Source organism: Lithobates pipiens, unplaced genomic scaffold (assembly GCF_037356315.1).
Source record: "Lithobates pipiens isolate NorthernLeopardFrog02 unplaced genomic scaffold, aLitPip1_a1.2 Scaffold_3, whole genome shotgun sequence".
Taxonomy (NCBI): domain Eukaryota; kingdom Metazoa; phylum Chordata; class Amphibia; order Anura; family Ranidae; genus Lithobates; species Lithobates pipiens.
In genome coordinates this window covers 42591786-42605399 of record NW_027507790.1, presented here as the reverse complement: position 1 = coordinate 42605399, position 13614 = coordinate 42591786, and the positions used below count along the sequence as shown (strand labels likewise).

General features: G+C 43.2%; 1 protein-coding gene across 5 annotated transcripts in view; it reads left to right on the top strand.

The window, feature by feature from the left end:
- MED15 (mediator complex subunit 15) overlaps nt 1–13614 on the top strand; it is an 87960-nt gene that overhangs the window by 10705 nt on the left and 63641 nt on the right. For all 5 annotated transcript variants that reach the window (XM_077461563.1, XM_077461560.1, XM_077461561.1 and 2 more), the window contains exons 2-4: nt 11111–11198; nt 11858–11909; nt 12940–12969. In XM_077461563.1, the coding sequence (XP_077317689.1) occupies nt 11111–11198; nt 11858–11909; nt 12940–12969 (170 nt within the window). The remainder of the gene's footprint in view (nt 1–11110; nt 11199–11857; nt 11910–12939; nt 12970–13614) is intronic.

Sequence of the window (13614 nt, the reverse complement as noted above, 5' to 3'; positions counted from 1 at the left end):
GGTGGCCATGAACGAATGGCCGCCCCCTCATCCCGGATCGCTCCTGAACGGATTCCGACCGCCGCTGGCACCGGGGGGGGGGGCCCGATCGGGCCCCCCACCCGCGGCAAGGCAGGGACGTACATGTACGCCCATATGCCTGCCCGTGCCATTCTGTCGATGTACATCGTCGTGCGGCGGTCGGCAACTGGTTAAAAAACTGCAAATATCGGCCGATATATCGGCTGACCTCTACCCTCCACAGCTCAAAAAACAGTATTATTAACGATTTCAGCAATTTTGTGAGACCAGAGTGAGTAGCAGCAGCTGTGAGAGCAGCAGTGTACTTGTATTTAGCGTGTCACTTGCCACGGCACTTGCCACAAGTTGTGGATTGTCCACTTGCTACGTCACTTGCCACGTCACTTGCCACATGACCTGCCACGTCACTTGCCACAAGTTGTGGATTGTCCACTTGCCACGTCACTTGCCACCTGCCATGACAATTACCACAAGTTGTGGATTGTCCACTTGCCACGTCACTTGCCACAAGTTGTGCAATTGTTTAAAATATTTTTTTAATGTTTTTTGATCATTTGCAATCATTTTTGAGATTTTTTATGTAAAATAAATAGGTCACCTTTTAAAAATGCTTATTAAAAAAAAAAAAGTGGTAGCGGCGTTTTGCCGCGTTTTGCTTCTGAAACGTGGAAACTTTTGCGTCTGAACCCATTTTTTTGCTTCTGGAAAAACTAGGTTAAACGCAACTGCATAAAAACGTCAAAAAACGAGACTGTGTACATGGACACATACGATAACATTGAATGACATCTGAACACGTGTTTAACAGCGTCTCGTGTGCATGAAGCCTTATCCCTCTTCTGTTTGAATCTCAGTGTATTCGACCTTTTTATTTATTTTTATTGTGCTAATTTGGCCTTTGGACTGGTGTCATTCTTCCTTGACAACTTCTGTCTGGATGCCCTGCTTTACCTGCTCTAAAATACCCACCATCATTCTTGATCTCAAAATATGTAGCTGTGCTCTTGAGTGAGTGCGGCATAAAATTATTTATGGACTTATATAGGGCAAAAAGATTTTGCCCTATATAAGTCCTCCCTCCATGTGGCCAAACAGTATTTTGTCACTCTCAATACCCTATCAGCCAATCCTCATCTTTTTCTACTTTTAAAGTGGTTGTAAAAACAGAATGTGTTTTTTTTTTTTTTTTTATCTTAATGCACTCTGTATGTTAAGATAAAAAAGCCTTCTGTGTAGCAGCCCCCCCAACACTTACCTGAGGTCCCTTTCTGTCCAGCGATGTCCACGGGTATCAGATATCCTAGATTCTCCTTCCTGTTTGGCTGAGACACAGCAGCTGTGCCATTGGCTCATGCTGCTATCAGTCAGCTAGCCAATCAGGGGAGAGAGGGAACGGGGCCAGGTCGGAGACTCCGTGTCTGAATATACACAGGGAGCTGTGACGCAGCTCGGGTGCCCCCATATCAAACTTCTTGCTGTGGGGCCACTCAACAGTAGGGAGGGGGCCAGGATCACAGAAGCGGGACCCAAGAGGAGGAGGATCCAGGCTGCTCTGCAAATCTATTGCAACAGTGCAGGTATGTATAACAGGTTTGTTATTTTTATAAGAAAAAAAAAACCCTTTTAACTCTTTTTCCCCTCATTGGCTCCTTCCTCTAACGGCTCAGGCCAATGTGAGGCCAGTCTTTAACCACTTAAGGGCCAAGGCTCTTTTTTAGATTTGTTTACAAGTTAAAATTTTGTTTTTTCTTAACACCCTAGAGAATAAAATGGCAGTTGTTGCAATACTTTGACACACCGTATTTGCGCAGCATTCTTACAAGCACAAGTTTTATGGAAAAAATACACTTTTTTTTTTAAATGAAAAATTAAGACAACAGTAACGTTGGCCCAATTTATTTCTATATTGTGAAAGATAAAGTTAAACCGAGTAAATAGAAACTTTGGCACATAAAAATTGGCAATGGTAAAAATTTCTATAGGTTACCACTTTTGAGTTACAGAGGTCTAGTGCTAGAATTATTGTTCTCACTCTAATGATCGTGGCGAAGCCACACATGTGATTTGAACATCATTTTCCTATGTGGGCAAGACTTGCATATGCGTTCGCTTCTGCAAACGAGCTTGGTGGGTCGGAGCGATTTTAATTATGTTTTTTTTTTTTTTTTTCTTATTTACTTTACTTTTTTTTTTTTATTCTTTTAAAAATTAAGTTTGGATCGCTTTTATTCCTATTACAAGAAATGTAAACATCACTTGTAATAGAAAAAATACAGGAGCTTTTTTAAATGTGAGATCTGGGGTCAAAAAGACATATTTACACTAAGATGCAATTGAAAAAAAAATATCCCCTTTTTAAGAGCATTGGTCAGAAGTGATGTTTGACTTTGCTTCCGCCCTTCAATGCTATGGAGCTCCAGTGGGGGCCATCTTTCCCTCACTTGGCATCCAGGCTGTGAGGGAAATAGACACGATTGTCTCCGCCGCTACAGAAGGCTCCGGTAAGCAGCAGAGACAACCGGAGCACGTTGGGAGGGCCACCCACCCCCCCCCATGATGAAAGTGATCTTGCAGCGAATCTGCCACTGAGACCACTTTTATCTGAAAGAGGGCCGCCATCTGTTTTAAAAAATGCCAGGGTAAGTAAAATTAAAGGACCGCATAAAATAAAAATGTTAAGCAACAGACAGCATGGATTCATGAAAGACAGAAGTTGCCAAACAAACCTGATTTCTTTTTATGAGGAGTTATGTAAAACCTGGGAGAGAGGTGTGGTGGTGGACGTGGTATGCTTGGATTTTGCAAAAGCATTTGACACAGTTCCCCACACACGGCTCATGTGTAAGATAGTCTACAGGCTTAGAGAGATCAATTTTGTAAATGGATAGAAAACTGGCTATAATACAGAATTCAGAGAGTAGTGGTTAATGATTCTTACTTTGAATGGTCTAAGGTTATCAGAGGTGTACCTCAAGGTTGAATGTTGGGACCCTTTTTAAATATCTTTATAAATGATATTGGGTCTGGGATTAAAAGTAACATTTCAAGCTATGCAGTGGAATAATGTCCTTATTCCACTTATACAAGCCAACTTCACTGCACTGTCTAATTGGGCAACTAAGTGACAAATGAGGTTTGATCTTGATAAATGGAAAGTTATGCACTTGGGGACAAAGAATATACATGCATCATACATACTAGGGGTAGTACAACTGGGGGAATCAGTGGTGAAGCATCTGGAGGTTTTGGTAGATCATAAGCTTAATAGTAGCATGCGATGTCAAGCTGCAGTTTCTAAAGAGAGCAATGTCCTTTCTTGTATTAAGAGAGGTATGGACTCCAGAGAAAGAGAGATATCATTTTGCCCCTGTTCAAATCATTAGTAAGCACACATCTGGAATATGCAGTTCAGTTTTGGGCGCCAGTTTTCAAAAAGGATATCAGAGAACTGGAGAAAGTGCAGAGAAGGGCAACCAAACTGATAAGAGGCATGGAGGATCTCCGCTATGAGGAAAGATTAGATGAACTGAATCTATTCCCTCTTGTGAAGTGGTGATTAAGGGGGGATAAGATCAACATCTACAAATACATAAGTGGTCCATATAGTAAACTTGGTGTTTGAGTTATTCACTTTAAGGTCATCACAGAGGATTTAATCTCCAAATACAGAAAGCTTTTTCTTCACAGTAAGAGCTGTGAAAATGTGGAATAATGTGGACTCCCTCTGGGGGGGGGGATCAGGAAGACATTTTCCCCCTGCTGTAGCAAATTGGAGCATGCTTTAGTGGGGTTTATCGCCTGCCACTGGATTAACTGCGGGTGAAGGATTGTGTATACGGGATTGTATTTATTTTTCTCAAGTCATCTTCCAGGACGGCACACCTGAGAGATGAGAGGCTCCTCCCTACAGGAAACACAATCAATCGACAGCTGTTTTAAGTCCCCACCCTTCCCCTTGATCCTCAGTTTTTGATTGTGTTTCTCCCTACACAGCGAAACTGTTTGTTTTTTTTCCAAATGACCCGAAGCCTGGGGCTGGTGGTCTCCCCCTGGGAGCTGGACCACAAGCCTGGGAAGCCTCTGGGTCTGGTAGGATATTCTTGTCCTTCCTGGGGGGTTCCCCTATCTTTTCCTCAGGGCGGGCAGCAGAAATTGGAAGAGCCCCCCTGAGAGCTGAAGGACCCTGGGTACAGTGGTGTACCCAGAACTTCAGGGGCCATTATCCTGTCTCCCCCTCCTTACCTGTACAGGTGGCTGTTCAGACGGGGGTGCTGGCCATCGGTTCTTTCCAGGGGGCTTGTCCCCGACTCCTGGGTCCCCGGTAGCTCGCGTGGGCTGCCGGAGAGGGCGTGGCAACAAGCACCCGCGTCATTTTCAAACTTCGGGAAAATGGCAGCGGCGTTCTTACCCAGGAGGGAAGGCTGAGAGTCAGTAGGAGCAGGCGCCCACATCCTCCTTTCTCTAGAGCGAGGAGGCACCAGTTTACTACGGTGGATGTCTGCCTTAACCACCTCAGATATGAAGATGGGAATGAGGAATGGAAGGCATTGCCCCCCCCCCCCATGTATATAGACTGACTGGTACAGTGCAGGACACAGCCTAACCTGGCACCTCCCTATGGGGACAGCAGTTGGGGGGGGGGGGGGAGCACTTTGGCGGCTATCCTCCTTGCGTGTGGACCATAAGGATGGAAAAGCAAGCCCGCTGGCTGTGGCAAAAAGAGGAAGACGACAACGGTGAGTACTTTACTTTCCTTTTGCCGTGGGAATTTAGCTGCAAAATCCCCAATTCCAGCCAGAGGGTTTCTAGGCATTTGAGATCTCACCTGGGGTCTGGATTCAAATAGCCCTTAAGCTTCTGCTAAAAACACCAGCTGCAGCCCCTCTTACATCAGAGAAGCTGTATGGTGGACAGGTGGTGCAGAGGAACGAGTGTGCCTAAACCACCTCAGATGAGAAAGAGGTAGGTAGGCCATTGCTCCCCCTTCCCCGTGTATATACTGACTGGTGCAGTGCAGAACCTGGGGTCGGGATACAAATAGCGCAGACGCCACTGCTAAAACCACCAGCCACAGCTCCCTCTTACAGCAGAGACACTGTGGTTATCGCAGCAGTAGGTTGCCAGCCTCTCCCTACATGCCCAGTTGTGGTACATTTAGTAGGGATGAATAATAGCGTACAGAGGGGACCTGGTAGATACAAAGTTACTTACAGGCCAGGTATACCACTGAACAGGTTATTAATTGGGCAGTGGTTGGTGGATTCAGAAGCTCCCCTGGTCAGCAGGTGCACTAGGTTACCGGCCCTATTAGCCCAGCTGCTAGGAATCTGAAGTTGCTTCACAATGTTTAAAAGCTGACCTAAAATTCAAGGATGGGCAGAGACCAAGCTACTGTGTGGCACAGTAGGGGTTCCCTTGTCACAGATCCTCCTTTTGGAGGTTGCCTGCTATAGTTAACTTTCATAAGCTCCAACCTCCCACTCCACCTTTACACTGTGTTTATATTATAGTGTAGGAGGTAAGAAGAAACTTTTTTTATTGGTTTGGGCTACAATCCACTCAGTGGCAGATCTAAAGGCGATTCACCATAGATCGCTCCCTACATCCTTTTAATTGAGGATTTTCTGTGCAAACCTATGCAAGAGCTACATAATTGATTGTTTGAAGCCTGCAAATAGCTATTTACCTCCCAGGCTAAACTGGTAACCACCTCTTCTAGAGAGGTCTTAAGTTAGTCTCTAGGGCTAGGCTCATTAAGACTTTAGTTGCTAATCAGCACCACCTGGATATGTGCTGGCTAGCGTTTGCTCAGTCTATGGAGGTAAGGTAGGACAACTACTACTAATAGTAGGGTGTCCAACCATTTTAGGATCTGTTCCTTCTCTGGTGGTGAAGGTTTAGTATCTACAGCCCAGGCTATGCCTATGAAATAAATTGCCTGTTGGTTATTTCATAAAGGGATAGACCATGACTCCTCATTGGCTGCACACCAGTAGACCTCAGTAGTGAAGGTTTGTGCTTGCTGGGATGTTTTTGTGGCACAGCAGAAATACACATTGAGATTTGTGACATCTCTGCTTAATAAGGGCTATATTGCTGTACATCAGAAGTGCACTGCACTGAAGCTTGTTTTCTGTCCTTTATATACTAAAGGTACTGCTTTGTTTGGCTACAGATCAGAAAAATACAACAGTGAAGGTGGTCTGTACTTTCTGGTTTTGTGTTGCACAGCAGAAATGCACATCGTTGAGTCAGGTGACATCTCTGCTCATAATGGTTATATTGCTGCACATCAGACATACACAAGATTGAGGTCTGTCTGTGGGGCTTTGTGTCCTGTTTTACTGCCTTGTTGGTTACTTATCAGAAAGGCAGCAGTGAAGTCTGATGGTCCTGATTTGCGTGGCGCTGTGCTGATTCAGACAGTGCTATTAACAGCAATGGCTGCCGAGTTTAAACATGCGATTTGACATGTTGAGTCGCATGACAAATCATTTCAATATGGATGTGCTATCTCTATTCATAGTGTTTTATTGTTGCACATCAGATTTATACAGCATTAAGGTCTGTGAGGTTTTTGTGTCCTGTATTACTGCCTTATCAGAAAGGCAGCAGTGAAAATTGATGGTTCGAATTTGTTGGGCTACATAGTAGAAATACAAATTGAACCCCTGCCAGGTGTAGTACATATACTGCCTTTGGTAATCCATGTAGCACCACAAAGTGGTGTTGTGCTGATTTTAGCCATGCGATTTGACATGTTGAGTCGCAAGGCCAAATCGCTTCAATATGGATGTGCTATCTCTATTCAGAATTGTTATATTGTTGCACATCAGACATATACAAGATTGAAGGTTGTCTGTCCTTTATGTCTTGCATATACTGCCTTATTGGCTGCATATCAGAAAGGACACAGCAGTGAAGGTTGCTTGTCTTTTTCTGATTTTGTTTTTGCTGCTCAGCTGAGAGACACATTGAGGATGGTGGCCTCTCTGCTCAGTATTGGTATATTACTACACATCAGACATACACAAAGATTGAATGTTTGTGTCCTGTATGTCCTATATTTACTGCCTTATCGTTTGTATATCAGGCACAGCAGTGAGCAGTGTTTCTCATGGATCTACCTTTCTGCATCTTAGGGATACACAGCAGGGGTTTGTTGGCTGCAATCCTCCAGGGAGTCACAGCATTGGGGACCCCTTACTTGTTCGACCTGAAAATTGCTATTTGTTTTTTTTTTTTTTTTTCCCTGCGACCTGTGTAATCTTGAGGTCTGTGGATCCAGAAATCAGGGACTGCTGGTGTCGCACAGACACAAATGGTACCCATTGGAAGCCATAGTATATGACTTCTCATGCGTCTTGCAGTCCCAAGTCGCAGGTTGGGTCGCACGGGTGTGGGAACCCTAAACTTATCTGTCCCTTCTGATTGAGGTTTTGCTACACAGCAGGAATACTCATCATGACGTTATTGTTTTATTTTGCAGCAGACCAGAAAGATTGCAGCTGTAAAGGTTGTCTGTCTTTTTCCTCAGTTTCTGCTTTTATGTTGTTGCACAGCAGAAATACTCAAGATTGAAGCTTGTTGGTGCTTTCTGTTTCAGAAAAACACAATGCTGCAGGTTGCTTGTGTCCTTTCTCAGTGTTGGTTCTATCTGAACTACACTACAGAAGTGCATGACAGAAAGGAATGTCTTGTGTTCCATATTTTTTCCCTGTGGCATAGCAGAAATGCACAACACGGGAGTTGGTGTTCATATTAATCTTATAACTGTGGTGGTTTGTCAGAAATACACAACATAGAAGTTTGGGTCTTTCTGTCTTTATAGCCTTGTTTTGCTGTACATAGGTAAAGCACAACAGTAAAGGGGGTTCCTGTCCTTTCCGTATTTATATATCAGTTATGACCTAGCTAGCTGCACTAAAGAAATACGCAGCATTTAGGGTTTGCTTGAGTCTCAATGTTTTTACGTCTTGGCAGCACATCAGAAAACCAGACTATGAGGACTGTTTGTCAACATTGAGGTTCAGATTTGGGTCTCTTCCCATATTTGATATATTGGTTTAGATGGTCACACTCAGGCACACAACATTGTTGTCTATGCTTGTGTCCTTTCTGTCTAAATCTATTGTGCCGTGCCCACAATCTATGATCATTTTATTTGTGATATTAATAATGCATGTATCACCTTTTTGTATTTCAGCCTTCTTTTCCATGGAGGGGCCAGGAGTTCGGGCTGCAGCTGCCACATGTCAGAAAACCTTGACCACTTGCATTCAGGGATGCCAGAACCATTTCCTAGGGTTGAAGCCCTGTAGGGTTATGGGACACTGGAGGAAGGGGATAATGAATCCCCCTTTTAGTAAGAACTTGGAGAGCTCTGTTCAGAGGAGTATTAGGGCCTGAGGATGAAGTATAAAGATGTATACCCGATCGAATAGGTTTCGGCTTGGTGCATGGCCTTCATTTTGCCCTTTTAGCAAAACTAGACATAGCAATATGGGTAGTCTACTCCTGCTAGGGACTTTAATCTCCTGAAGAAGGCTCTCAGGCGTAAGTAAGGACATAGATTGGGCGTGCCTTAAACCCAGGGTTCAAGCTTCTGTTAATCTATTTCCCTTAAGTAGGCTTCCCTTTAGTCTTTTGCTGACATAAAGATAAAAAGGAAGCAGTTTTATTTCCCTCAACAGGATAGTGTTAAGACAGGCCCTCTTATTGATTAATGTAGTGTCCTGGTCTTACACAGGTCTCTTATTTATCTTTTTAGTGGTTCTAAGTAGCACCTACAGGCATAATAGGCCATGGTTGTTAGATGTGTGAGATAGGCAACATTGCTAACCTACAAGTTTAACATGTTTTCTGATTCCATTTTTAAGAGCCCATTTCACCTAGATACTGCATCTGAAGCGGAAAAGGCAGGAACATCTGTGGAGCAGACCTGCAGATCAGCCGCATGATCCAGCTAAGATGCCTTCATCAAGCATATGAGCGTATGGAGTGGAGGTAAAGCTCACTGCAGAGCCAATGTTCGCCAAGAGGGTTTTGCAGTGGCCCCACCCTAAGGTAGGCCTGAGGTACTTGTTTATCCTCTCAGATGTGCCGTCCTGGAAGATGACTTGAGAAAAGTACCAGTTACTTACCGGTAACTGTCTTTCTGGGAAATCTTCCAGGACGGCAGGCCTACTTCCCGCCCGTTGGAGGAGGGAAAATTCTAGAACACTAGAAGGTGAGTACCTATGAGGAATGATTTCCCTTGTGAACCTGGTTCAGGAGTTACTTCTCTACAAACTGAGGATCAAGGGGAAGGGTGGGGACTTAAAACAGCTGTCGATTGATTGTGTTTCCTGTAGGGAGGAGCCTCTCATCTCTCAGGTGTGCCGTCCTGGAAGATTTCCCAGAAAGACAGTTACCGGTAAGTAACTGGTACTTTTTTTGGTTGAACTAGAACTAGACTTTTCTCTTTTCAACCTGACTAACTAAAACTATGTACTGGGGTTGCATGCCCTGGCAGCATACAGTAAATGCTTTAGTAGTGACTTACGGGTCAAATTGAGAAGCACTGCAGCAGGGTTGTCAAAAAGGGAGACATCTGTTTGTTGAATGGCTGAATGTTTTGGCAGTCAAAAAAATATGAAATATTGTACCGACCTTGGCTCCACATCGCCAACAAGAAGAGCTGTGTCCAGGAAACATGAATGTTAGAACAACGGAGTCTGGTACCAGCATGACAGGATTTTATATATAGTCTCTTGGTATTTGCTACGCAAAGAAGTATACAGTGCTGGTTGTCAGTGAAGGTGGTATTCTGGTCCCTTTGCCATTTGGATAGATATGATGGATCCTGCTGGGAAGATAAATCTAGCAGGATACGAGGAAGAGAGGGATTTACGAATGGAAGCGCAATCTTTTTGAAGAATAATCTCCCCCACACCCCTTTTTAGATTGTAAGCCCTCACAAGCAGAGCATGCCTAACCACCTTGTCCCGAATAATATCGTAGATGTATTGTCTCATTTTATTTTGTAAGTTGCTGTGCAAACTGTTAGTACTAGGGCTGGGAAAAAAATCGTCTAAATCTTGCATAGAGTTGAGAGGTGCTGAGGTGCTGCGGACAGGAGTTTTTAGGCGAGGCTGCAGCTTCAGCCTAGTCCGCAAGGCCGGACGCCGTGGACTAGGCTGAAGCCGCAGCCTTGTCTAAAAACTCCTGCCTGCAGCTCCCCAGGACCGGCGTGGTGTCCATCAAAAAAAATATTTGAATCGTGAGTGAAGGTGTGGTGTGTTTTTTATTTATTTATTTTAATCGCCCAGCTCTAGTTGGCACTAGATAGATGCTGTATAATAATAGTAGTTTTCTAGTTATCGGAACACAAAACTTTAATCAGTATTTTTGTATACATAGCAACTATTTTAAATAATGTTTGCAAATATTTGATATTGTAGCTGCATTGTCAGAGTGTTTATTGTATGTGGGGCTGGTTATTATTATTATTATTATTATTATTAATTTATTTTTACTTCATGCCATATAGAAAAAACTCCGCAAATGCAAGAAGTACATTTTTTTTTTTTTTTCCTCCTCTAAAGAGGAAGTAAACCCTGATGGGTTTACTTCCTCTTTGATTCCCTGCAAATGTAAAGCATAATGTGAATCCATTATGTGTCACTTACCTGACACAGGAGCCAGCGACGTCACTGCTGTCCCCTGTAGTCCGGAGCATCCATCTTCTCGGTGGGTCTCGATGCTCCGCCGCTGTCATTCGGCGAAGCCGCAATGACGTCACTCCCGCGCATGCGCACGGGAGCCGCCACTTGCGGAATGTCGCCGTTGGCAGCGGCGCGCTCAGTGCGCCTGAGCGCCGCTGTCTATGGCGAATGCGCCATAGACAGCGGTGCCTGTCTTTCGGCAAACATCTCCTAAACCGTGTAGGTTTAGGAGATATTTCTTGGACCTACAGGTGTGCCTTAATCTAGGTTTACCTGTAGGTTAAAGTGGGTTTGTAAGGGTTTACAACCAGTAAGGAGTTCTTTGTTGATGTAAACTATGACTTTGGGAGATTATTAACTGTATCAAACTTTTGTTTTACCAGTGATGAGGCCATGCGCAAAGCAGGGGTTGCACACACCAAGTCCAGCAAGGAGATGGAAAGTCATGTTTTTCTAAAGGCTAAAACACGTGTAGGTAGACCTCATATCAATCTGTGTTACTAAATACTACTTGTGCCTACCTAATGACTGTCAACACCATACATTTCCTTCCTCTATCTAGTACCTATCTTGTGTATACATCATACTTTCCTGAAAATTCATCAATCTGTACTTTTCATAGTAATAGTCCCTTTGCACTCTTCATTGGGACTGCTGTATGTACAGATAGCTGGGGATTTCCTGTAGTGAAGTATTTTTGTGAATGCAGTACTTTCATTGGTTATGTGATCCCTTTTAGGGCTCAGGGGGAACTCGCGGAATCCTCAACCAAAAACAGCTAGTAATAGTTAATTTCATTCAACTTGTTTTGTTTAGTAATGTTGAAGGACTTGGCACTATGGACTCCTATATGCATGCTCTGATCCCAAGTGGCCTTTCTTCTCCAGCCAAATTACATATTGCCAAGTTTAGGGGATGATTTCAAACTGAGAAAAGAATACAAGCACAACGTTGGTGGAATCCTAGTTTGTTTTTCTGTAAAAGGTGATGGGTTGCTATGGGTAATAATCCTGACTTTTAAATTTTCTTTTCCTTAGTTTTAATGAAAGCCCTATGGATCATACAATGTACTTTGAGGAAATGTTTTGTGTAGCATGTGTTTACCTGTCTGTTTTCTGTTTTTATTGCAGGAAGAGTATTTGTCTTTGGTTGCCAGACTTATTATTCACTTTCGAGATATCCGTAAGTCACAAAAGACGATTTGCTAATAGTGTAACCAAGCGATTTTTTTGTTTTATGTCCTAAAAAAACTTTTCAGCATAGCATTAGACATGAACCACTAGTTGGACGCAAAAGAGGAATAACTATAATCTTATGCCTTGTTAAAATCAGTAATATCCCTGTCCTGTTCATTTTTTAATGCCTCTTTTACACTACCGGGACTTCAAAGTCATGCAATTTGCCGTGATTTTAGGGAATGCCTGTGTAACTTGCATCAAAATCGGACCAAAGTAGTTCAGGGACTACTTTGAAGTCGCACAGAGATGAATTGTACTCATCATGGTGTACGACTTGTCATGCGACTTTGCAGTCTCAAGTCGCAGGACAAGTCGCACAATTGTCAAAGGGGCCTAAATCTGATTTAGTTATGTGTTTGTAATCGTCCTCCTTTTAATGTTAGTCAAATGTCCTGTATAAATTAGCCCAAGGCCAGTTAATGCGTCATTTGAATGTCTGTGCTGATTCCTCCCACAAAGTATAGTTTGTGTGTATCTTGGCATATTACCCATTTGGATTTAAAGTATGCTATTAGGTTAACCACTTGCTGCCAAATTACATAGATGTATCAAATTTTACCAGGGTTATGGCTGCAGCCATAACCCTAAAGTTTAAAGTGCCCCTGTTCCCCTGAAGCGAACACTTAAGTAGGTTGCGCACACATATGTAAATGGTGTTTACATCACATATGTGAGTGGCCTCCAACATTATCGCAAGAGCAATAATTCTAGCACTATACCTCCTTTGTAACTCTAAACTGGTGACCTGCAAAATATCTTAAAGCGTTGCATGTGTATGTATATGCTGCTCTGAATTCTGTTGAAGTTGTCCTTCCTGCTGTATCGTACCATAACTGGCAAAGCCTCTAGGTAAATATCTGCTAACTTTGTAATAAACCGGTATGTACTATACATTATAGCTATAACTAACATGTATTTGGAGTTATCTGTTCGTTAATTGGAGAATGTATTAAGTTTGAGTTTTCATCTTATAGATAACAAGAAATCCCAGGCTTCAGTAAGTGGTAAGTCTTCTTAATGTTTTCTCTTGAGCTTTCTATACATTTCAAATAGGTACATAACTGTATTCAGGGGGGTTAATCTACAACACTCTTTAGAATTGCACTTTTCCTTTGGACGAATGTTGGTGGGAACAATAAATTATTGTACCTGTTAGAAACATGTACGCGGTCGGTCCTTAGTGTGCCTCTGCTTTCGCACCTGTAAGATATCGCAGCAAAGAATTATGAAGCTGGTTGGACGGAGCCTGATGGCGTTTCAGAGACACTGGTTTCCCCACTAAGGTTGCCACATCATCCCTTTTAATCCAGGACACATATGAATTACACTGGTTCTGAGGCTGATTTAATGCAGATAAGGCACCAAGTGAGTTTAATTACCACTTTAATCGGCCAAAGAAAAGTGTAATTAATGTGTGCTGGATTAAAGGGATGATGTGGCAACCGTATTCCCCCACGGGTTTGTTCCACGTGTGATTTGACAGCAGACAGTGGGTGGAACCCTAGCCAATAGACAAGCTGGAATTGACCTGCTGCTTGCTCTCAATCCCAAGGGGATAGCAGGCCATCATAATGGGGAGCTGGTATCTCAGCTTCCCAGTCAGGCTCAGTCAGCATCCTTAACAGCACTCTACCTGTATGCCAAGTTTA